The sequence below is a fragment of the Corylus avellana genome, chromosome 1 (assembly GCF_965113065.1).
Source record: "Corylus avellana chromosome 1, dhCorAvel1.hap1.2, whole genome shotgun sequence".
In the NCBI taxonomy this organism is placed as follows: domain Eukaryota; kingdom Viridiplantae; phylum Streptophyta; class Magnoliopsida; order Fagales; family Betulaceae; genus Corylus; species Corylus avellana.
In genome coordinates, this window is record NC_142490.1 from 6,147,776 (window position 1) to 6,174,270 (window position 26,495).

A 26,495-nucleotide genomic window follows, 5' to 3' on the forward strand; every position below is an offset into this window, starting at 1 on the left:
TCAACAAGACATAATCCTTACAACAACCTCCTCAGACAACTTTGGAAACAGCTTCCCAGATAACCATGAAACCACCCAAGACCTAGAGAAGCTAACAAATGAAGAAAACCAGCTCACCAGCACATAGAAGTGGCTGGACGCACCTGCAGGCGTTGCAGAGAAGAGAGAGAGGGAGGAACGTTAACGGATCAAAGAAAATATTTCTAGTGGCAGTTGTAAGAGAATGGCTTTGGCTTCTATGGTGTCTTCCAAAATCCACATAACACGTCTAAACGTCATGTGGTAAGAAAAATGAATATATTTTCATCCTCTGATACCATGTCAACACAAGTAACTATAAACTGAAAAAAAAAAAAAAAAAAAAAAAACAAATGGCCAAAGAAAACAATAATGTAAGAGAAGGATTCTCATAATTTAACAAACAGCATGAGTTTTTTTGATAAGTAAACAAAGCATGAGTTTTAAACAAAACAAAATGAAGACATGCAAACTTATAGGTGTCTTGAGTGAAACAAAATCCTATTGAATCAGATAGTGAAAAAGACAATAATGACTAACCTAGCCAAAAGAGGGGGGAGAAAACAAAACAAACAAAAAGTACAACCATCATAAGAGATATCAGAAGCCACCAAAACATTAGCAAATGGTACAAATCTGTCATATTTTTTTTTTTGATAAGTAAAAATTTATATCAAAAGCGCAGAGGGACGCAACCCATATATACGGGAAGTATAAAAGAGAGCGCCTAAGAGGGAGAGAAATGGAAGAGGAAATCAGAGAAACTAATTACTAAAGGAGCTAGCCAAGCGGCTGTCCAAAAGTAAAGAGTAAAGAAGAAAAGATGAGTCAGTTCCTCTATAGTCCTAGTAGAGTTCTCAAAACATCTAGCATTTCTTTCAATCCATATACACCACATAAGACATAGAGGGATATTTACAACATAATACCTCTTTTTTTCTGCTTCACTGGGGAAATTGATTGTAAATTTGCAAAGAGATGCTAGAAAAGAGTTTAAAGGCTCTACGACACGAAGAACCCCGCATGCCTGTGGCACAATCATACAAACTATCATCATCTACAATAGGGCAATTGAAAAGAAATTCTTTGCTTAAATATTAAAGCTGATGCCACTTATATCAACAGTAATACCTAAACCAGAACCACGACTTAAGAATGCTATATTTTCACTCTTGAAATAAAATAAAGACAAAATGACAGCAATACTTATGCGTTGGGTCAATATGTCAAAATTGTTGTTACCTGAGTGAATGCCTGGTATCCCTTCAAAATTTCCAATATAATGGCCTCTCCTTGTGACCTTCCAAAATTATTTCAGGTCAGATACACAGAAATTCAGCTTTTCTCAAGACTAGAAGAATTTTTAATAGAAAAGTTCACCAAACCTGGACAAAATAAGGGACAAAGCATCAAGAATGGTCAACCACAAAGAATCAACCATTGAGATGCACAGAGCAGCAGTTTTCCCAGTACATTTTGCGGGTGGATCATTATCAGATCTGGGAGATTCAAGCTAGTTGCACCAAGAGAGAAATAACAAATGACCATCACGCTAGCATACGACATGTTCCTTAAAAAATATTAGAAAGGGAAAGTAAAAGAAGGGAAGTATGTACCTCCCCAATTTCCACAGCTTCATCTGTCAAAGTAGCAACTGTAAAGACCACACCCAACAGACCTTCAACTGCCAAAGTTATCGAATGGGCCTCACTAGCAACCAAGACTGCAGCATTGGATGCATCATTATCAAGACTCCACTCAATCCCTGCAGAAGATACATATTGTCAAGGCTCTCGAAACAGTGACCTATGGGATGAATATGATCCCTGGGCTAGATGAACAAGGATTTCTCTTGCTTTTGTAGTCACTGTTATGTTATTACTCTGTTTGACAAATAGTGCATCATCATTACCTGCTGTCTCTTTCTCGTACCATTCTCTTTTGTTCCCTTTTTAACTTGTTCTTTCAAGTAATTACAAACCGACCCTTTTTCTGATGGGTTACTTGGGCTATTTTTTCATTGAAACGAAGTCATATAGGATTCGGTCTAGAGTTGGGAATGGCGGTATTCGACTAGCCAAGTGGACTAGAGGGATTTTTCGGTCAGTGGTGATGGGCCTACAGAGCATGGTATGGTTGCTTAATATGATGGAGGAATTGATGAATGGAGATCAATCGAAGGAGTCCTGTAGGACTCGTAGAGTTGGATACACAGTGTTCGTATTGCAGAAGCAGCAGAACTATGGGAAGAGATGCTGCAATAACGCGGAATTCGGACATCCAACCAAGCCCAACCATTCTTCTCTCGCCCCTCTGGATTGACAATGGAGCCATGCCGCCCTCCACCATATTCGCTAATGACCAAAAAAGGCCACTTCAGTTCGCATTTCGCTGAACAAAGAAAACTTTCAAGCCTGCTCTGTTTTTCTTCAAAAATTCCTTGGCCACCTCTGTGTTAAGCACCTCCTCCATAACAGCCAACAACCAGAGAATCGAAGCTTTACCCAGGGACACAGAATGCATATAACCCCTGCTCTCAAAGATAAGTAAAACAGGGATTCCTACTTCCATAGCAAACTTGAAGGATTTTGATTCTACGTAAAACCATCTGGACAGACCCATCGCAAGACACCAAACGGAAGAAAACAATGTGTAACCTTAACCGTAGAAGCCAACAACTATGCACACTGAATTGAAAAACTATCAGCAAGCACCACAGACAGCGACGAGGACATCATCCCAAGAAAACCTCTCCATCCTCGTCAAATCCAATCCACTATAATTTTTTAATCTTAAGAACATGATATAATTGTATAATTTGTATCTTGTCCTTGATTTCTGCCTTCTTAAGTGTTTTGACTTTTCTAAGGAACCTTTAGATATCAGTATTCACATAATCAACTGATCCTTTCCTCAGGAGGAAAAGGTTTGTTATACATGTCCAGGCATTTTCATCTTTTTAGTACACTTTAAGTACCCAGTGCATCAATGTCAAGTTCTACAAGCTGAAAACCATAACAAAACCTGTCTCTTTCAGATATTGAATTTCTAGTTCAACCATTCTGTTTTGTGTTGCCCACTAACATAGTTATGAATGTGAACATACATAAGATTTTATGCCAGCTCAGTAATGGCTCGAGCAAAATCTAACATTTTAATTTGATATCTCATCATTCATTACTATATAACTTTTCTGAGCTTGGCACACATTGAAAACTCTCATTTATTAATATTATTCTGTTAGCCAAAAAATTCAGAACTTTTTGAGCAAACAATATTTCCCTTTGAATAACCGCTGTTGATTAGTTTTCTAGCTTTTCTTACTTATAAAAAAAAAAAAAAATTATAGCTTTTTCTCTCTTGATAGGATTTGCATCTAGATCTACCCTGTCCTCACCTCAACCTTCACCACTTGAGCCCACAGTCCTGGTGGATCATCTGGTGAAAAAAAATACCATAATTTCGACATGAACCAGATGTCTTATCACCAAAACTAACTAGCTCTAAATCTGTTCGAGATTAATGTGGCTAAAAGAAATACGATAATTTGACAAGAAGAAGATTCATCGGAGGAAACAAATTGATGACCATTATTGCTTCAGTTTCAATTTAAATGTAGATCGTTAAGAAAGAAAAAAAAAATTTATTGCTTCAGTTTCAATTTAAATGTAGATCGTTAAGAAAGAAAAAAAGCATGGCTTAATAAATCTTTTTATATTGCCACAACAAATGGGTGGTGTCAATGATAGCTAAGTGGTTACCTTTAGCTTTGCTGCTGAACATCCCTGCAACAGCTGCCAGGCTCTCTTCACTTGTCTCTAGAAACTAGAGCATTAAAAGAGTTATGTTTGCAAGGTAAATTAAAATATACTTAATGCCATACATCTAAATTAAAAATCCTCAAGTCTACTAACTGAAGATATCTGTGAATAACACGACAGCACCGAGAGCATACACTAAAGTGAGGGATACAAATCATTCTGGACTGCTAAGCAGTGCAGCAGTAGCAAAACCTGATATGTTTAAATACTGAAAATGTTTGGCATGGCAATCCCTTGAAAGTGACAAGTTTCCCAGCTAGAAAAGGAGAATACCCACAGCTGTCAATATAAAGTTGTGTACTTTTTTACTTATCAAAAAAAAAGAAAAGGAGAATACCCACCAACTGAGAGAGAGAGAGAGAGAGAGAGAGAGAGAGAGAGAGAGAGAGAGAGAACTTATAAAAGTAATGTGGGTGATTCTTGGGCATCATAACAGGGGGTGGAAGCTCAACGACAACTCCATGATTAATTCACAATGAGGATTGGCAATGAAGAAAGGATGTAAGGTACTGTTCTATATCATATACGTACAGACTTTTTTTTTTTTTTGATAAGTAATAAGTTTTATTATAAGCGTAAGGTGCCCCCTACGTACACAGGAAGTATACAAGCGGAAACACCTAACTAGAAAAAGAAAAAAGGTACAGAATTGCTGGGAACATCATTCAATCACAACTCAAATTTTTTATACAAAGTCTTAAAAGCAAGACAAAATGGAAAGAAGCTGTTGAAGACCATGTTAGTTAGAATCGGGATTGCACTTGCAAGGCCCCATAATCAAGACACTCCATCTAACAAAAGTCGAGACATACTAGAAAAACTTTGATGAATTTCTTTTTTTAACTGTTAAGTTACACACGCACCCAATCAGTTAAATGAGTAAATCTTCAAACTTAAATGGATCTTCAAGACACAAATACATAAGCTATACAAATTGAATTCAGCCCTTCTCAAGATAACAAATAGACACCTGTACCAATCATGAAGTACAAACTAAAAAATTTGGCTCCTTGGAGATACGAGGGTCAAGAATGCTCTATATCTTACCTGTACACTTGAAACAACCCTAGCAAGAGCTTTAACCATGCCCTCCACAACATTTGTATTCTTGGGATGCCTACAAGGCAGATGAAAGCAGTGGATAACACATAACAACAGTTTTACAGAACTTGACTTCTTTGAGGAAAAATGACCAACTATAACACTGATATGATATGGGTAGAAGTTGGACCTTTACAGGAATAGTCTACACTTGGACCAAAGCCAAACGTACCCGCCAAATCAACAATATTATCAAACTCATATGGAGATATTACTAAAATATGGCAATTCATTGCTAAATCTTCTCAATATTTTCTAGTTTTTCTTCTTGTTTTCAAATAAGATGTACAGAAAAAACTTTAAAGAGTCAAACACACATACAAGTCAACCTGAATGGACAGCGGAAGAAAGAAGGGCTGAGTTTCTTGTATTGTTAATGAGAGATGAGCGGTTCGCTAGAAATTCAGCTCCATCTAAAGTCTTCTCCATTAAGTACGAGTCCTAAAAATATAATCAGTTTGTGCTATTCATCTTCTTAACAGCATTATTTTGGTTGCATGATAGACACTTGAGAACAGCAAGAGAATAGTGACCATTACAGAGCTTCACTAGATAGACACTTGTTTCCAAGGCCTTCTATTTAAACCCTCTTAATGTTACAACCAGGCAATCAGAATTTGCGTCTCTTCCACAAGGCTTCCCTAGACTGGAGGCACTTGCAGAAGTAGTCCTTGTCATGTCTTCTTCCAAATTGAACCAAAGGAGACACATTAAGTATATACATTAAGAGGGGTTGCGCCCCTCTGTGCATTCTCTTAATATACATTACTTATAAAAATAAAAAAGTATATTTTCAAGATGATCGGAATTTTAACTTATTTTTAGGGAAGCTGGAATGACAAGCAGGAACGGGCAGGTCAGGGTTGGTTATCTCTAATGATTACATAAATCATGTTGCTGCTTGTGCTTAGTCTCTCAGGCTGTTTCTCCAGTGGTAAACTCACTTTCTTATCTTCAAGACTTGGGGTTTTTTTTCCTTTTATACTCACTCCCTTGGCTTCTTGAAATTATATAAGGGTCAGCTGTTTTTTGAGTCTTCCCTGCTTTCAAGAAACTATGGTTTTGGTCATTTTGACAGGTATTAGTTGTATAAAAATACTCATAGTGCCAACAACGAGGCCCATTGCTTGCCAGACTCGAAATGTTTTCTTAGGTAAATGTTCAATGGGCCTATGATCATTGCTTCTTTCTGCTATTTCTTCTTATGTAATAAAAGCTAGATCAGAGAAGGGGGTAGGCGGTTAATGAGATGCATGCGACAAACAGACCACAGCCAATGAGCTTACATATCAAAGTTCTGGAAGAGAACCCGCAATGTCCGTGCCTCCATACAAAACCCCTATCAAATTCCAAAAATTCATATCATGAAAAGAAAATCTCCAGGATACTTATAAGCTACTCAATATTTAAAACATAAAAATGAAATATTAATACACTGCACCATCGAAATTACCCGCAAGATCTCAAGAACAAGAATTCGATGCCATAATGGCAAATCGAGAAAGATAATCTTCACTAACATACTAAGGAAAACCTGCATTAAAAAATAAATTAATTAATTAAAAAAAACAAAAAAACTCCTTTAGTTGATAGCTGTGGTAGATTCAAGTAGACAGAAGCAATTCATTCAAATAAATAGATAAATAAAAGACAAATTCCAAATTAATGACTTGAATATTCTGTTCTACTTTTGAAAAATTAATCTGCCACTCAATACTTTTTCAGCAAAATAAAAAGATAATTGTTTCAATTCTCTTCAGTAACAAACTATAAGGTTCAGAATCCAATTCAAAATTCTACAATAAATTTCAACTTTAGCCTAATACTTTGAATGAATGACATTCCCAAAGTCACCTTCACGTTGGAGCATAAGGCCATAATCTAATCCAAGATATTAATTCAAATTGTTATAAAGAAAACGAAAAAGACCGGATATATTATAAATACTGAGCAACTGGCAGGTTAAAGTGCCACAGAGTGGCTATCTTCAGTTGGCTAGCAGCTTTGGTGGTAGTCAAATGTTGGATATCTTAGAGAGCGGAAGAAGATAATTTAGATTAAAATTAGAGGTGAGACAGTGATTATTTTTCACTGCATCATTCTGTCACAAAGGAACATTGGTCACTTTTCTTTTCTCTATTTTGATTTAAGTGGGTTATGCCAAAAACAGTCATGGAAATGCTAACATGTTGATAAAGGCACTTCAGTAGGAATCAAGGTAGCTTAATTTGCAATGCCACTTCCCTTAAGCATTGCATCTCAAGAGAATGAAATACTTGAACCTTTGAAGGTTTCAAGGATGCTATTCTTGAGATCCCTTTATGAATGGATGTTGGCATCTAGTTTTTTTTTTTTTTTTTTTTTTTAACCTTTTGGGGGCTGCTAATTTATTAAACTTTACGATGTAGTTATTTCTTCTTTTGCATTTCTACTGTACTTCTTGGGCTATGCCTTTTGCACTTTTTTGAAGAAAAATCTTAGGCAGAACTTAGTTGGGGAACATATTTTTAGAATTGTTCAAATGCACTGCTGAAAGCTCTTTTTCTTTTTTTTCATAAGAAGCACTGTGAAGAGCAATTTTGTACGGTAGATAAATTTAGATTTCCAGAAGGGGCACAACATGTAGATTTAGGAATAGAAGGTCCTTCAAACACATTTCTTGAACCTAAACAAACTAGAGAAAATATAGTTCAGAAGTTCGATGCAGTAGATCAAGTGTTATCACTTGATTATAAACACTAACCAGATTCTGCTCGAGGGAAAATAATTATTTTAAAGCATGGAAAGTACAAAATGCAAGCAATCAAGGAAGAAACATGCATTGGCTTCTTTAATAACTTGATCAGTATGTCACAGCATGGGTAGAAGATCATGTACATATAGAACACACCTCACATTCAGTGATAAGGGATGAACTGTAAAGCCGGATAATATGAGCAACTGACCGCAAAACCAAGCGTCGAAAATAAGGCTCTCCTGCTTCTCCTTCAAACTTGGAAAGAGAATGCCAACAGTGAAATTATTCTCAAGATGCCAAAAACAAAATCCCCAATGGATCAAAAGACTAATTACACTACATGTTTCAGAAAATTAGCTACCTCAGAATTGGTACGAATTGAAGTCATTAGAAGTGAACATATCTGGTGCCGCAAAACCTGTTGAATTCCCAAACAATCTTTTCAACTTTTAAAGTTTCACTAGCATGCTTTAACAAAACAACAGAAAAAGAAAAAAAAAAAAAAAATTATGTTAGATATTTTTACACTTACCTGCTCATAGGGAACCAAGGTTCTGAAAACAGCCACATAATTGGATAAAATGAATCTGCAGAATGAGCATCAAGAACAAATAAATAAATCCACCAGGACACCATATTTGGGTTGGGTAGTATATGATAAAGGCGGATCTGGATGGTTCAATTGATGAATAAGGGGTCTAAACATCAGCACAGTGTGCAGTAGTTCAGTAATTGGGCATTACGAAAGACGAGCAGTTCTGCCAGGTCAACTGCTGAAGAAACTATAAAACAATAGCACAAGAAGAATGTGAGTTCCTGAGTTTTCGGGAAATGATAAAATACTTGGAGTTGGCTTAAGGGAACAACCTAGGACTCTGATGTGACCCTAAAGTTAACATCAACATTCCTGATAATCTACTGCTGGATGACAGAATGGACCATGTCAAAGTATAATGGCCCTCTATAAAGGAGATGCTGAGATATGGCTTTATTTGTACACTGGAAGTAAAGTTAGGATCCATTTGCCACCGTTGACTAAATGACATCATACTATAAACTTTAATGTCACTTTTTTTCCCCAATAGATATAAATTTTCTTTTTCTTTTAACCAAAAAATATAAACTTTCTTTTTTTTTTAATAAAAGCTGGGCAAAATATTGCACCTGCTTGAGGGGGAGAAGGTCGTTGATTAATACTCCCTCCATCCCATAATGAATCTCCTATTTGACAAAGACAATGATTGAGCAAATACATTAAATGGAAGAAAAAAACGCTCTTGATAGTATTTTTCCATAATCACCCTAGTAAAATGCTTTGATACTTGAAGAGAGGATATTCGCTTTGTTTTGTTTTAACTTTACAGCTAGGGTAACATGGGAAATTCATGATTTGACGTTTGCAGAATAATACTTTCAAAATCATTTTTGGGACACACCAAAAAGGAAAGAACACTTAATTATAGGACAGAGGGAGTACTTTATTACATTCCATGCTTCAAGGATAAAGTTCAAAATGCATTATTTTATCAGGATTCCGAGCTCTTGCACTCTCCCTCTCTCCCCTATTCTTTCCAATTCTTCCTCTTGTCCTTATCTTAATCTCTTTCTTTTTCCTTATCTCAAAAGAATAAAATAAAAAATAATATAAATGGTTATATACAAAGTAAATGATACTTAAGGTATATAGTTCAGACAGTACCCAAGAGTGGCATGAAGATAGTACTTCATGATTATCAGGCAACTTCAGTAACTCTATTGTGAATGCAAGTTAAAAATATATATAAAACACTAGGGCAAGAGAAATTTCTTACTCAAGTATATCAAGCACGAACGTCCGTTGAAGCGAATTGACACGTAACCAACTTGCCTGTAGGACAAGGTCAAAAAATCATCCATTGGTTAGAAATTATGTTGAAACAATGTCACTTTGACTGATAGCTGCATTAATATTTGCACAACATATTGAACGATTAACACAATAAAAATAGTTTTTAGGAGCCTATAATCATAAAGCCAGACAAAAGGGTCCAGTTTGGAACAATGGACTAGTTCTAAACCAGCACATACAGATCCACCTGCAGCAAGAGCTGTCAGGTCTTCAAGCAAACGAAGTCCAAGCTTTCCATCTTTAGTTAGGGTCTCCCTCATCAATGATTGCCCTCCGGAGACAAATTCATTCTCCAATGACCTGTTCATGCTTGGGTCAGTCGTATGGACATGATAGAGACCAGTTGTTGAAAATTTAAAATGAGACCATGAAAACAAGCAGGTTGATACCAATGTATGCACCACCACTCTCATACCAATACTACTTTGATCAATGCTGAAATAAAGAGAAACAAAGACTCACAGGCAGTACATTATAACTTCTATTTTACCCAGAATTGACTAGATAGACAGAGATGCAGAAAAAGTGGTGGAAGATGTTGTTCACTAGAAATAACATACTCGGAAAGGTTGATGCCGCGATTAACATCACCAGTAACTGTACCAGTTCTAGAGATTTGACCTCCAGAACTGAACTTGCTTGTGGGAAGAGACTCAGCACACACCACATTATCAAAAATTAGGGCCACTGCTTGCCTGAAGGTAGCTGCAGCAGTACTGGAAAACATGGAAATGAAGGAAACAAATTCATATGGAAAAGAAGAGTAACATCTCCATAAATATAAAGTACCTTAGGAATGAAGAAACATTAACAGAAAAAGACAAGTTGTGGAAAGACCTCACAACATTCAAAATTCCTATACAACAAATTTGACTTACTTTTGCACACTATCAGAGGATCGGTTACTTTCAAGAAGCCGAAGACAGATACCAAGAGCTTGGGCCGTATTCTCCTGCGAATTGCAGAATATGAGGTATGAAAAACCCTAATGTGACCTGCCATGACTAAAAATCTATGCTGTCATATAAAGCCAAGCCCTAGTATGTGTACCAAATTTATCCACAATTCTTTTCAGTTATTTAGACAGATGCAAAAGCAAAGTTTACCTTCCTAAGCAATTTCCCAGAACTGTATCGTGGCAAGGCTTCTATTCCATTATGAATTTGAAAATTATTAGTTGGAATGTTCGAGGACTTAACGATGCAGGAAAAGGTTTGGCATTAGCAACTTATTGAAAACTTGGAAGCCTGATGTAGTGTCTTCAAGAAACAAAAATAGAGCAGATTTCAGCTGGTATTGTCGGGGGCAGTGGGGTGGACCTTTCACAGGGTGCTCTACTTTGCCAGCCTCAGGAGCCTTGGGGGTATTCTCTTAATGTGCGATAAACGTGTAATAGAATGCACTCAAGAGGCGGTGGGCACTTTCTTTATCTCATGCAAATTCAAATCTATTTTGGACCAGTTTGATTGGACTTTTACAGGAGTTTATGGACTCAATATAGATTCCGAAAGACATTATTCATGAGAAGAGTTATCAAGGGTTTTCAGTAGGTGGGAAGTTCCTTAGTGCATCGGGGGAGACTTCAATGTATCTCACTTCCCAAACGAAAGGGTTGGGCTAGCTCGGTTCACATCTACCATGAGGAAATTTTCAGATTTCATTTTAGAGTAAGAGTTGATGGATATTCACTTGGCTGGAAGGTCTTTCACTCGGTCTAATAACCAAGATCCCCCTCTATGTCCAAGATTGATAGATTTCTAGTTTCTCTGGATGGGGAAGAGCATTTCCCATAACTGATCCAGCGTCGTCTTCCTTGACCCTTATCAGGCATTTTCTCAATATGCTCGATGCCAGAGGTCTATCCAAAGGATTGCGCTCATTTAAAGTTGAACATCGTGTGGCTGCAAGCAGACGGTTTTGTAGACATGGTGAAAAAGTGGTGGGATTCATATTAGTTCCTCGGTATTGGCTGTTTTGTTTTGGCTAATAAATTAAAATGGTTGAAACTTGATTTGAAACACTAGAACAATGAGGTCTTCATAAATTTAGAGGAGAGGAAGAAGTCCTTAATGGAGGAGATCTCCTGACGTTTTAGAAGAGGAGAGAGACATTAGGGCTAAGGCGAAAGCAGATTTGGAGAATGTTGTGTTATGCAAGAAGTAAGTTGGAGATAGATGTAACACCCCCATCCCACATTAGGAAGACGAAGAGTAGCTCACATAAAGTACGTGGTTTATAAAGATAGTCATTAGTGTTAAGTCTAATATTGCCTAGTTACTAAATGAAACTGAGCTTTATAAGGAATTATAGGAAAGCTTCAAATTGACTAGTCTTTTTTGGGCGATATCACAAATGTGGATAGAGCTTTTTCCTGATAACAGAAATCTAGGCGGCCTGGTCAAAAGAAGGGATCATAATACGAGATTTTTTCACCACCTTGCCAACTCCCACAGGAGAAACAGCTTTATCTCCAATCTTAACATTGATGGTTCTATTTCCTCCAATCAAAAGGCGATCAATGATACCATCATTTTGCATTACAAGAATCTCTTTAATGAAAGAGTTCATTGGCACCCCAAATTAGATAGTTTGGAGTTTCCCTTTTAGACCTTGCAGAAGCAGATTGGCTGGAAAGACCATTTCAAGAGGAGAAAGCTCTTCAGGAGTTGCTTAGTATGGATGGCAACAAAGTGCTGCTTAGTATGGATGATAACAAAGTGCTGGCTCAGATGGCTTAACCATTGCTTTCTTTCAGTTGTGTTGGGCTATAGTGAAGGAGGATCTTTTTTTTTTTATAAGTAAATTATATATATCAAAAAAAGCCCAATGGGCCTCTAAGTACACAAGAAAGTATACATAGGTAGCCCAATTTAAACCCAACTAGTAACCACAACCAAACGGTAAACCAAATAAAGAACCCAAAAAACCCAAAGACTGAAGCCCACAATGGCCCAACACCAGCCCTAAAAAACACAAAGCCCCTAATGCACCCTCTGGAGGAAAGGAAAATGCATTTTTGGTCCCAACACAACCCCGCCGGCGATGGCACCTCTCCGGAGAAGGTCTCTCTCTAGCCTCATAATTGATGGAGCATTCTAAATTCTTGAGTTCCCTCTTCCCCTTTACCTTAGAGGTGTAGGGCTCCCGCTCCTCTTCAATTTTCAAAAAGAGATTCAAAAGACTTTTCTCATCACCTCCTTCACCATTAGACAGTCCCACACTGGAGGCGAATTTCATCGCATGTAGCACCACCTCCGAATAGTTCTCCACCCCCTTCTTTGAAGGTTCCGCTACAACCTCGGCAAACAGATCCTTGTTCTTATGCAACTGCTTAGCAATCTTCTCCTTCACCCTCCGGGCATACCCTATTTGAGATTTGGAAACAAAAGAGTAAATTGGAGCACCACTCTCCAACATACGAGGAAAAAGTTTGTTTATTCTCAAACCTAGCTCAGCTGCATGCTTCTTCAAAGAAGAACAGATTTGTGCATCTTCAACTACAACCTTAGAACCCTTGGTCGACGATGAAGCCTCCTTCATCCCAAGCAGAGAAGAAGAAGAAGCATTTCTAGACCCTAAAAACCCCCGACATAGCAACCCTTTCGTCGAAGCAGTCTTAACAGGCTCAACCTCTTTCGTCGGAACAGCACCAACTCCCACCGGATGGACAGAGACCACCGCCGGAGACAGCGGAGAGACAGGAGCCTCTGCCTTATCAACATAAGAAATAAAAAGATCCCCAATACTGGCAATCGTACTCACCGGAGTCGACAACCAGTTCTGGGTATTCTCCGGTAGCAGAGCAGCCTCCGTCAGAGACACAGGGGCCGCCGCCGTAGCATGAGACACAGACCCCGACGCACAGCCCTGTTGAGGTAACTCTGGATGCACCTCCGCCAACGACGGCCCCACCAACGCAAGCTCGGAATCATCGTTGGAAACCCCGGTGAAACCACCGGCAACCGTCGCAAATGCATAAAAAACACACGCCTCCCTACAAGTGGCCGGAGAATCAACATCTCCCGGCAAGGCAGACCTGCACTGTTGAGACTTAGGCAAACACTTAACATGACACTTCATACCCCTGCGCCAACCTGACTTAAGATACCCAGCGTGTTTGGGCTTAAGAAAAGGCCCAAACCCGAGACCTTGTAAGCCTTTAAAAAAAAAAAAAAAACCCATCGTTTTTTCCTTAAAGGTAATACACCCAGCCCAACTAATAGTCCTTTAACTAACCCAGCTAGGACCCAGCCCAAATCAGAACGAAAAAGACCTAGCATCGTCTTAGTGTTTTTCTTCTTCTTCTTCTTCTTCGTATGATCAGCCGCCGGATAGAACATGTAATAGAATTAGCTGGCTCCGGCGACTCCAACTCAAAACAATCCACCATCACCTACGACTCATAATCTCCGTACCCCAGCTCAAAAGAGTCCTTCACTGGGAAAAGATCAGTAGGTTGCGAAAATCTTACCCTCCTCCCAACAGCAAGCACCTTAGAACCAGACGCCAGTTGAAGAACCTCCGCAAAGGAGTGCCCAGGATGACATCCAGAGATGGATTCTCCCAAACCAAGCTTGAGCTGCGTCCCTGGAACAGGGTGCCCAGAGGCTTGTGGAACCAACATCCTCCACAACTCATTTGCAAACCGACGCCATCCCCTCCCACCACGGCCTTCAGGTAGCCAAATGATTCCTTTACGACCTCCCTCAGCAAAGACAGCCACCTCCAGAAAATTACCTGCCTTATTAACACCCCCATGCACCATCAAAGCCTTATTGCCCTCACGCTATGACTTGGCAATATCAACCTTCAATAGAGATTGACTTGCCTCCTCAACCGTATCCACCAACCATGAAGCACAAGGTTGACTCACAAAAATTACCCATACGAACCCTTTTCTCTTTTCCTCCAAACGGAGATTAGGACACCCTTCCTTCGCTGACAGGCAAAAGGATTTCGCTTCTATGGAGAAGCGCCGTTCCATTGCAGCTCACCAGAGCCTAGCGCACAGCGCCTAACAGCGCCACCACTAGGGCAGAAAACTATCTTACTAACCTAAAAAGTGTAGAGGGAGAGCGAGAAGGAAGAAAGATTGATTATCTGAAGGAGGATCTTATGTGCGTCTTCCATAACTTCCATAAGCATGAGTTGTTCGAGAAAAGCCTTAATGCTACATATATTGCCTTTATCTCTAAAAGATTAGGTAGTGGGAAGTAAAGGATTTCAAATCTATCAACCTAGTGGGGAGTGTCCATAAAATTTTGGCTAAAGTATTTGCCTTTAAAATGAAACAAGTGTTGTGATCGCTCATACTGAACAGTCAAAACACCTTTATAGGTGGAGAAAAATTCTAGGCTCAGTTCTTATATCAAATGAGTGTCTAGATGCAGGTCGAAATATGGTAATCCTGATGTTATTTGCAAGTTGGATTCGAACAAAGCCTACGACCATATCAACTAGAAGTTCCTCCTCAATCTCTTTGAGTGTCTTGGCTTTGGTACTAAAAAGAGAAAATGGATATCTACTTGTATCTCCACAATGTGCTTCCCTCTCTCGCATATCCTCTCCATGATTGTCAAGGAAGCTCTCAGTAAGATGCTTTCTAGAGCTAAGGCTAGGGTTAAATATCCCACCTTTTCGTAGATGATACGCTTAGCATGTGTGATGCAAACTGAGATCAAGTCTATATTTTGGGTCACATTCTCCTCTGTTTTGAGGCTATTTCAAGGTTGAAGGTCAATCTTCAGAAATCTGAATCAATCGCAATGGAGGAGGTACCGCATCAGGAAGAGCTAATTGATATTCTTAGTTGTAGTATCTCTTCTTTGCCCTTCAAACATCTGGGTCTTCTACAGAGTGCTTCTTTTAAGACAAAAGCTATTTGGGATGGGGTAGTTGAGAAAATGAAAAGAAGATTAGCTAGTGGAAAGAAGATCTACTTATCTTAGGGTAGTCACCTAACTCTAATCAAAGAGTAAGTTATCCAGTTTACCTACGTACTCCTTATCCCTTTTTCCTTTACCAACCGGTATAGCTAGAAGATTGGAATGTCTTCAAAGGGACTCTCTATGGGATGGAATAGGTGGTGAGCTTAAATTTCACCAAGTGAACTAGAGGAATATTTGCTCCCCAATTTCTAAAGGAGGGTTGGGAGTTACAAACCCATGTTGTTCAATAAAGCTTTACTCGGTAAATAGTTTTGGAAATTCATGCAAGAGGAGAATTCTCTTCGAAGACAAATGATTGTTGAGAAGAATGGGATCCAAAGAGGGGTTGGTGATCAGAGGAAACCCGAGAACCCTATAGGGTGTGCCTTTGTAGGAATATTAGATATAGATGAGGGAATTTCTCCAACTAAGTCTCCTTTAAGGTTGGGGATGGGTTCCGCATTTGTCTTTGGCATATGATGTTTGGTGCGAAGAAGTGGCTCTCGAGTCTTCATTGCCAAAACTTTATTTAGTAGCTCATAACAAAGAAGCCTTGGTATCAGATGAATTGGATTCTAAGTTTCATCAGGGCAGTCCAAGATTGGGAGCTGGAATCTTGTGACTCGTTCCTCAATCTGTTATACTCCTCCAAAACCCCATCAAGGGGGGTAGGTAGATGCAGCTAATTTTTTTTTGATAAGTAATAAGATGTATTAAAGAGCGCAGAGGGACGTAACCCTAGTACACAGGGAGTATACAAAAGAGCGACTAAGAGGAAGAAAAAGAAGAAGAGAACATAGAAAGAAAGTCAAGAAAGCTAATCACTAGGGGAGCTAGCCAGCCAGCAGTCCAAGTGAAAAGAGTGTACAAGAAAAAGTGGACAAGGTCCTCTATATTCCTAGAAGAGTCCTCAAAACATCTAGCATTTTTCTCACTCCAGATGCACCAAATGAGGCAAAGAGGGACCATCTTCCACACGACAGCACTACGAGACTTGCCACCCGCCCACCAAGAAGCATATAACTCCCTGACACAACCAGGCATCACCCAACACAATCCAAACCGAGAGAAAACGGCATTCCACAAGATACGCGCAACCCCACAATGAAGAAAGAGATGATCAACTGACTCCCCCTCCGATTCACACATGCAATAACGATTAACCACTACAATACCTCTCTTCCGAACATTATCCAATGTTAGAGTCTTCCCAAGCACGGCCGTCCAAGTAAAGAAAGCCACTCTTGAAGGAACCTTAGTGCGCCAAATACTTTTCCATGGGAAAGGGATGGGATTTGTAGGAGCAAGGATCCTGTAAAAAGATCTTACCTCAAACTTTCCTTTGCGAGAAGAGATCCACCACATCCTATCCTCCCCTACCCCACTCATCGAATGCGAATACAAGAGCGTATAGAAAGAGGCCAAGACCTCCACTTCCCAATCATGAACCCTGCGAATGAAGGACACGTTCCACTTCCCAAGATGTAGCTAATTCTTCCTCCTCGAATCGTTTAGATTTTGTTAACATCTTAGATTTCAGGCATCTCTAGGGTGTTTCTCTCTTGTATACTTTTCATGTGCAAGAGTTTTGCCTTTTTCTTTTAATAAATACTTATTCATATTTTTTTTTTGGGAAAATGCATAATAAATCCCTCAGTCAACCCTTCAAAATTTTAATATCCTTAAGTTTTTTTTTCGAAAATTTAGTCCCTGCATCAATTGAAATGACAATAAAATCCTTGCCGTTTAAATTTTTTAACAAACGTTAAAGAAATTCAAAACGCACCGTTTTACTCTAATAAAATATTAATTTTTTATTAATTTAATTTAAAAAATTAAATCTAAAAAAAAAAAAATTAAGGGTGGCCAGGCGTGGCGCACCACCCTTAATTTTTTTTTTTTTTTTTAGATTTAATTTTTTTAATTAAATTAATAAAAAAAATTAATATTTTAATGGAGTAAAACGGTGCGTTTTGAATTTCTTTAACGTCTGTTAAAAAATTTTAACGGCAAGGATTTTATGGTCATTTCAATTGATCCAGGGACTAAATTTTCAAAAAAAAAAAACTTAAGGATATTAAAATTTTGAAGGGTTGACTCAGGGATTTGTTATACATTTTCCCTTTTTTTTAAAAAAAAAAAAAAAAAAAATGGTCTCCCTCCTTTACTCATCCACTCATGCTGACTACCTTTTCTTCAAACATGTGGTATACTTTCCCCAACTACATCATCTATCTTCCCCTCTTTCGGTTAACTGCATAATACGGGTTTCTCTTATTTGTTTTTTGGAAATACTAAGTGTTCTTCTAGTGTTCTCTTAGTGTCATCCCAACTGTGATGTGGCTTTTAAAATCACCAATAGATTAAAAGTCAATAATGATAATCTCAAATTCAACGATAATTTTAAAAGTTACATCGCAGTTGGGAGGACATCAGGAGAATACTAGAAGAACACCTAACATTTCCCTTTGTTTTTATCCCACTTTCGCTTTGCCCCTGCTAGTTAGGTGGATCCTTATGTATACTCTTAATGTACTTAGGGCACTTAGGGGCGCCTTACACTTTTTATGAGATTGATTTATTACTTATCAAAATAAAGTTTTTATCCCACTAAGACCAAATTTTATTTTCTTTTTAAACTGCTACCAATTGACAAAATACAAAAAGCATGCAACAAACATGCACTGCATGTGTCAAACAGCTTGTACAAGATAATAAAAACTCTCAAATAAATGAAAGGAGAGGTAAAGCAATAAATAGAACCAATCCGGACTCTAGTTAAAATAGCCAGAAAGATCCTTCACAAACAGTCACTGTTATTGCATGTCATCAAAAGTAACCATATTGAGCACTTAAATTGATAAACTTGAGCTGAATTACCAGCAACATTACTCAAGGAAAAATCCATGAAGCTTGTTCTCCCAGAAATATCTTGCAGACTATGGGAACAAAATAATGGTGGTAGATAGTTGTCCAACAAAACCAATAAATAATCAACTATGAAGAATTACTTGAGTGTTTGGGGCTTGTTAGAGGAATGTGGGTAACAACTAATCTAAAGGATCTTTTTGGTCAGACCTATCAGTTTATCAGATGATTTGAAATTATTGCAAATTTAATTAGAATACATGAGATTGAGATGCTAAAAAGTTTTTTTCTAATAACTGATAGATATCTAAACACTATAATCTCCTATTAAGATGTGGATAATTTAACCCTGTATAATCAAATTATCAAATATAGAGTCCATTTCCATATTTGTATTATCCAAAGAAAATACACCAACCAGTGCAAAATGGAAGCACTGTGTATAGGACACTCCTCAATGTGACGAGAATAAAAGTAAATTCATTCCAGTTTGTTTTCTTAGGCAGTAAATGATTCAGATTATTATGTGGTTAGTTGAAGTTGGTTGGACAATACCTGTATATTACAAGATTCAGATATATGTAATAGTAATAGTATGCTAATAACCATTGGGGGGAGGAGGCCAATTGGTTGGAGAGACCCTTTGAGGATAATGAGGTCTTTTAGGAGGTGAAAGCCCTTAATGGTGACAAGACCCCGGGTTCTTAAAGTTTTACTGTCGGTTTTTTCCAAACTTGCTGAGAGGTGCCTATTAAGACATCATGAATGTCTTCCATGAATTTCATGTTAGAGGTACATTTGAAAAAAGCTTCAACACCGCCTTCATTTCTCATATTGCGAAGAAACCAGGGTTGTTGGCATTAAGGTGTTTTGACCCATTAGCTTAGTGGGTGGAGTGTACAAGTTTGTTGCCAAAGTTCTAGCTAATAGGTTGAAAATGGCTGTGGAGAAAATCATTTCTAAGCCTTGTCACACTTTTATCAAGGGTAGATCCTATACTCAGTTCACATTGTCAATGAGTGCATTGATAGTGGGCTAAATCTGAGGTTCCAGGTATGATGTGAAAGCTGGATATTGAAAAGGCTTTTGACCATGTCAATTGGGACTTGCTTTTGTATATATTGATGAGATGCAGTTTCAGGGAAAGATGATGTAAATGGGTGGCATATTGTATCTCCTCAGTGTGCTTTTCAATCATGGTGAATGGGACTTCGTCAGGTTTTTTTAGTAGCTCTCGTGACCTGAGATTGAGAGATCCATTGTCTCCCTTTCTATTTGTTATTGTTATTGAAGTGTTAAGTAAAATGATTTCAGCTTAGTAGATGGGGGTCTTTTATCGGGCTTCATGGTGGGGTCAAGGAGTGGTGGTGCTATCAACATTTCTCACTTTTTGTTTGTGGATGACACCTTGATATTTAGAGAGGCAAATCCAAATCACCTTCACAATTTGTGTAGTTTTTTTTTATGCTTCGAAGCGGTTTTTGGTTTGAGGATTAATTTGGCTAAATCAGAGTTAGTCCCGGTTGGCAATGTAATGAATGTCAAAGGTCTGGCTACTATTTTAGGCTGCAGGGTATCTTCCTTGCCTATGAAGTACCTAGGTCTTCCCTTTGAGAGCTTCATTTAAAGCCAAGTCTATTTGGGATGATATTATTCAGAAGGTAGAGCATCGATTGTGTAATACTTCAATCCCACATTGAGAAGATGAGTAGCCCACATAGAGATAGTAGTTTATAAAGACATTCATAGATGCTAAATCTCACATTATTTACTTACTAGGTGAAATTAGACTTCATAAATGATTCTAGGGAAACTCCTAATTGACTAATATTTTTGGAGTAATAACACAGATGTAGCTAACGCTTTTCTTGGATTATTACAAATGGTACTAGAGCCACCAAGTAATGCCATGTGGTACTGAAGCAATACATAATGAAGCCCTAATGAGGACATTAGGTGTTTATGAGGGGGATATTTTATTTTGTGCGTAGTTTGAATATACATTATTTATCAAAAGAGAGATATTGTAACACCCCGATCCCACATTGGGAAGATGAGTAGCCCACAGAGTAATTGATTTATAAAGACACTCATGGGTGCTAAGTCTCACATTGCTTACTTACTAGGTAAAATTGGACTTTATAGGTGATTATAGGGAAGCTCCAAATAACTAGTTCTTTTGGAGTGATAATACAGATGTAGCTAGAGCTTTCCCTAGGTCGTTACAATTTGGCTGAACGAAAGAGGATGTACTTATCAAAGAGTGTGAGAGTTAAATTGATTAAAAGCACTTTATCTAATTTACCTACCTACTTCATGTCCCGCTTCCCCCTTTCAGTTGGTGTGGCCAATCCCTTAGAGAAGTTGCCACATAATTTTTTGTGGGGTGGTATGGGTGAAGAGTTCAAATTTCACTTGGTTAGTTGGACTAAGGTGTGTACTTCAATATGTGAAGGAGGGTTGGCGGTTCAAAATTTACTTGTATTCAACCAGGCTCTTATGGGGACGTGGCTTTTTATGATAGGGAACTAACACAAGGCAAGGTCACTTCGTGTACCTACCCCTAAAGGATAAACCCTAGAGCTGTGTAACGCACCCCTACCACACAGATCAATTAAATCTAGCTTTTGCCAAAGGTGTGACCCCAATGAGTTGTTTGCACCCAAGGAGATTCAAACCTGGTTATACCATCAAAGTGCAAGGCCTTCACCACTTGAGCCAACCACTTGGGGTTACCTTTTTTTTATATATATATATAATGAATTTGCATTGAATTTACTAAATATCAAAATCTCATAATATGGTTCACGATAAAGGATTATAACTTTCACTCTAGTTTTGCTCAAAATCTTCCCCATAATACACAAGAAAGTCTAAGATTCATGTGTAATACCCAAGATGTGCAATTAACGACTCAATATGAATATATCACGCATTGCACAATATTCCAAAAAGCATGTTTATTCTTCATTTATGCTTCTTCTTTTTTATTTATCAAGCTGGAGTGCAGTCTTCTTAAGAGCATAATCCCAGATATAATTTATTCTGAACCATGGCCACTACTTGGCAAGCACATTTAGTTCATACCAAGATGATCGAACCATTCAATCAGTGATTACCTCGTTTTCAGGATGTAAACGTGATTGAAATATTATTAATATAGTCTGAAGGGTCTTAAGTTGAACGGTTTCATCTGCCATATCAGCATGCTGCATCAAGAAGAGAACTATGTATAATTTCAGGTGCAGAACTAATTGCCCAACATAAGAAGAGTGAATGAAAAGAATAAAAAATAAGAAATTCCCATTGAAACACCCATCATGAACACTGGGAGTTCATAACTAAGATATTATGCTTTATTTCATATTCTCTAGCAGATAATATACCATTTTTTTATGAATCCTGAAGATATTTTTTCAACCAGCAAACTCATTAACCATTGAAACAACTTTACTTCATATATTATTGGTTGCATGCTTATTCATCAAACACCATGAATACAACATCCAAGGGTGGAGCCAGGATTTTTATATTTTTGGGGCCAAAATAGGATATGAATTTAATAAACATATAGACTTTATTTTTTTTGGGGAGAGGGGGGATGTTCAGCAACTCAGCAATCTCCATACAAGCAACTTGTTCTAGAAATAACTACGGATTAAATTCCAGCTTCAAATATTGACTAGAGGAGTAAGATCTCTGTATGGCGGATTATTTGTGTAAATTCTTGTATACTTCCATATAAAGTTGCCTCTTTTCTACCCCTTTGCATCCATCTCCTTCATAGTACTTTCTCATTTCAGATTTATCAATAATTACAAATAAGAATATTCAACCCGATTGACCGCCTACATGCCCTTTACGCCCAGTCATTCCGAAGAACACTTGCCTCATTGCTAAGATTGTAAAGCAACAACATTTGATTAATTGTGGATACCAAGTTTAGTTCAATTATTTAGCTTTCAGCAAAAGAGTAAAAATCAACTAAGTTCTGGAAAGCACTCAGTAATCAAATATGCAAGAAGAAGTGGACAACACCATGTCACTTTATCGGCCAGAATGCGACCTCTGTCACAGGTTATGATTATCTTTCATTAAGATGTTGGATTCATTTATTTTGAGAATAATTTTCAAAATAATTCAACTTGAGATATTTTGAATTCTAATAATAATTTTTGCATTACAATACCAGGAAACTTTGTTTAAAGAAACATAGAGTTAAAATGAGTACATAAATATTTATGCTAGCCTAGCCACCCCTCATGACAAAAGGCCAGAGCATTTGCTAACTCCTGTTTGAAGCAGCAGCAATCATACACACCAAATATTAATATTAACTTACATCTTTAAGTGTTGAAAGTATTTCTTTTAGAGCTGATGGAGCAACCACATCGTGAGATATGAGCTTTTGTAGGCATGAAAGTCCAATAACACTCAGCTTGACAGTTCTGACCCCGCAAGCCATCAAAAAAATTCGTAGAATGTCCTCATTATGCGCTATTTCACTGGAACTTGATAATGAACGAAGCTGCAAGTTGACATAAAAAAGCAAGTAAATTCAAAACTCAACCTGTGCAAACAACCAAATCAATGCCAATGAACAAAGTATCTTTTTTTTTTTTCATGGCCTCCACAGCATTGCATAGCATGAATAGCAAGCCCTAACCATTTAAAATTCTAAGATTAACTATTGATATGAGTCAAGTATGGCTGCAAGAGGGACAAAATTTGGATAGATATTATCGTTAATGAGCTAGCATGGCCATCTGTGTAGGGAGCATAAGGACTCGCTTTGTTCTCAACAAGAAATATGGCAAGAAAAGGAATACAACAAAGGCTGAAAAATACTTCAACCACCTTCTTCTTCTTTTTTAATGTTTCAAAAATGATTGTGGCATCACAGTCTGAATTTGGCTTGAAACCAAAGGAATGTGCTCTAGTTTAAATAGCACTTCCACTTCCCATAAAATGGGCTGGAGGGTGAGTTCACAGGTTCAGTAAACAAGACCCCCCTCCTCCTCCCCTTGGGGTTCCAAAAAAAAAAAGTAATCAAGATCCATTGGATGAATGTAACTTATCAATTAAAAAAAGAAACATCCAATAGCGAAGGGCTTCATGCATTTTTACCAACAGGCTAACAAGAAAATGGTTAAATTTCTTGCTTAAATTCCTTTCTTTTTTTTTTTCATCCATTTCTAGAATGAAATGGAGGGGGAAAAAATATTATTGAAATTCCAAGCTCTACTGTTTTATGAATTTGGAGACGAGGGTAGCAAAACAACTTCACCCACTGTGCCTAATACAAACACTTTGCTTATTGAAGCTTAATTAACTATTTTGTGACGAAAATAAGAAAAAGATCTAAACCCTAAATCTCCTTATGTTCCTTTTCTTACCCTCCAGTTTCTCAGCAACCAAACATAGCATTAAAAATTTCAAAATCAAAACGCCAGATTCAAAATCTCAGCTCAACCAAACAAGCAGCTGCACTGAACCCAATCCACAAACAGATGCAATTTCCAGTTCATATCACGAACATGAAGATTCTGCTTCTTCCTTTATTTCCTTTTCCTCCATTTTCCGCTTAATCAAACACCTCGGTAGAACCCCGTCTCTCCCTCAAATCAAAACTCCAAATTAACCTTCCAATGTATCCACTATCCACCACTCATCTCAACATTCCAGGGCCATTTTATAAGACTCCAATTCCAATACTAACTTCAAGAATTCAAATCAATTACTAGCAGTCAAACAAACAGCATTTCCACCAACCTACATGCATGCAGACATTTATACATCCAGGCATACATACACGAATATATATGCACACACACATGTGTATGTACGTCAGTACGTGTTAATGAATGTAAATAGGATCTGTGACCTTTAAAATGGCGTGCTCGGCGCCCTCTTTGACAGCGGGGTGCCGACGGCGAGCTTCGGCGGAGAGAGCGCGGAGATCTGACTCCAAGACTGCCATGAAAGCCATCTCTGTAGCTCTCCAATCCTACGTAAGTCGTCAAATGACTGAATTCTGGAGTTAGGGCTTAGAAGATTGGTACGAGATCAGGCACCAGATCATCGAGATCGGACACAGAGAGAAAGACGAAGGGCGGGAGGGAAAGGTGCACGAAGATCTTGAGCGAGAGACATTTCAGTAGACACGTGCGGGGCACATGCGTGGGATGTGAGAGACGATGGGGTCTTTTTCTGTCCAACTCCAACAATATCAATTCTAGTGATTTTTTTTTTTTTTTAACATGACCACATAAGGAAAAAGGGAGGGTATATTCAAACTAGTGATCTTCACTTCATGGGGCATGATTCACAGCTAATTGAGATACCCCTTATGCCTTAAGGACTCAATTCTAGTGAATTAATTTAATTAAAAAAAAATCTATTGAATTAATTTTAAGGGTGTAAACCACGTTATATGGGCGGTTAATTCTTTTATTCTACTTTTATATTTGCATTTTGTTGATGGTAGATTTTAGTAATTGTCACTCTACATATATGCGGATGATAATTTTTTTAGATAAATGATATAATTCATTATCTTTCAACCATAACTATGTCTTTTTTAACCATCTCTATAGTGAATGGATAAATTAACTATTGAATTTATATAAAGTTCACAAATCTAATGGTTGATTTATTGATTTTGTAAACAATATGATTTAAAGATGGTTATCTAACATGCCTCTATTTTTTACATTAATTGCATGTGACCCGGAGGAATGGCGGGCCGGCATATGCCATGCCCCCCACAAATTTACAAGGAAAAAAAAAAATTCAAAGTAAACAAAAAGAAAAAAATTGCCTATTGGCCCTATCCACACTAATCTCAGCCTCTATCCTTGCATGTGACGTTCACTTTGCATTTTGGGCTTTCTATTTTTAGGCTTTTTATTATTATTATTATTATTATTATTATTTTTAACTATAAACTTAATTTATATGGGTTTTTTTATCTTTTGAAGCCCAAAAACTGACGAAATGGGATGCTGAAACAGGACAAGATTGATCGTGGCTGTGTTGAGATCGATCCTATATGAAAGGAACGATCATATGCTAGGGCAAGATTGATTTTATTATCCAAGGATCAATTTTCAGCTGAGGGGGATTGATCTTGACAGGGCTAAGACCGTTCTCAGCTCGTCTCAAACACTCCAAAACCCTAGAACAACCTATCATAACCCTGAGAGCACTCCTAATGGTGAAATGGGCTAAAAACTCCCATTTTCAGCCTCACCATTTTAATGAAAAAAAAAAAAAAAAAATGTTGAGTGAACAGTACTAATAGTGAGTAGTGTTCACTCACACATTGAATAAAAAGGTGATTTCTCTCTTTTTTTGGTTTTTCATTTCTTTCTCATCCTTTAAAAGTTAGAGAGAAAATAAATAAATCTTTGAAAAATAATATTTAAATGAAATAGTTAAAGTTGATTATTAAAATAGTGATGTTGTTGACATGTTGTGGTGCTCTAAAAAAGTGATTAGTTAAAAAAAGGAAAAATGTATTTTTAATTATTTTAGTGAGTAAAATTTGATGAGATTGTTAATTTCTCTTAGTAGGATAAAGAATGATTGGTGAGACACCCCTTAAAAAAAAAAAAAAAAAAAAAAAAAAAACAGATAAATTAACTGATAAATTAACAGAAGTCATACTTGGATTAAAGATATGATAAATGTTTTTATCTCTATTGTTTTTAGTGTTTTTACTTAGTGTGTCAATTTTTTATTAAAGGCAGTAGAAATGAGTTTTACACCCCACCCCAATCCTAATAAAAGTGTCTCTCATTACAAAGACAGAATCTGAGCCTAGTGAAAGAGAATGAGTAATTTAAGGAGATTTAATGGCAACAGTTACAAAAGGCAGAGGTTCTCCATAGTTTTCTGGTTCAAGCAAAATAATTAAGCCCCAGGATTTTGTTTTTTTTTTATTATTATTATTCTGTCTGAGCCAATAAAAGCGACCATCTTTTTTTGTTTCCTGGGACAATTTAAGCCACAACCCTTTTCTATAAATGGTTGAGAATTCATAGCATCCACCCTCCACTTACACGATCACAGGGAGGGGGAGAAAGAGATGACAAAAGAAATCATCACAGGGTTGATTATGTGCATTATAATCT

The 26,495-nt window shown here is 37.5% G+C and overlaps 1 protein-coding gene across 5 annotated transcripts in view; it reads right to left on the reverse strand.

The window, feature by feature from the left end:
- LOC132168844 (ARM repeat superfamily protein) overlaps positions 1-24,551 on the reverse strand; it is a 51,732-nt gene extending 27,181 nt beyond the window's left edge. For 2 of the 5 annotated variants that reach the window (XM_059579904.2, XM_059579902.2), the window contains exons 1-18: positions 24,245-24,551; positions 22,703-22,888; positions 21,480-21,569; positions 10,444-10,517; positions 10,126-10,281; positions 9,745-9,865; positions 9,489-9,544; positions 8,210-8,264; positions 8,039-8,095; positions 7,831-7,932; positions 6,394-6,474; positions 6,227-6,279; positions 4,887-4,956; positions 3,780-3,843; positions 1,635-1,783; positions 1,404-1,531; positions 1,261-1,318; positions 948-1,045 (exon numbers count right to left, since the gene is read on the reverse strand). In XM_059579904.2, the coding sequence (XP_059435887.2) occupies positions 948-1,045; positions 1,261-1,318; positions 1,404-1,531; positions 1,635-1,783; positions 3,780-3,843; positions 4,887-4,956; positions 6,227-6,279; positions 6,394-6,474; positions 7,831-7,932; positions 8,039-8,095; positions 8,210-8,264; positions 9,489-9,544; positions 9,745-9,865; positions 10,126-10,281; positions 10,444-10,517; positions 21,480-21,569; positions 22,703-22,888; positions 24,245-24,349 (1,703 nt within the window). In that variant the 5' untranslated portion in view covers positions 24,350-24,551. Of the gene's footprint in view, positions 1-947; positions 1,046-1,260; positions 1,319-1,403; positions 1,532-1,634; positions 1,784-3,779; positions 3,844-4,886; positions 4,957-6,226; positions 6,280-6,393; positions 6,475-7,830; positions 7,933-8,038; positions 8,096-8,209; positions 8,265-9,488; positions 9,545-9,744; positions 9,866-10,125; positions 10,282-10,443; positions 10,518-21,479; positions 21,570-22,702; positions 22,889-24,244 lie in introns of those variants that run through there. The other 3 variants (XM_088516393.1, XM_088516395.1, XM_059579905.2) reach the window with 2 other exon arrangements.
- Positions 24,552-26,495: the final 1,944 nt, after the last annotated feature.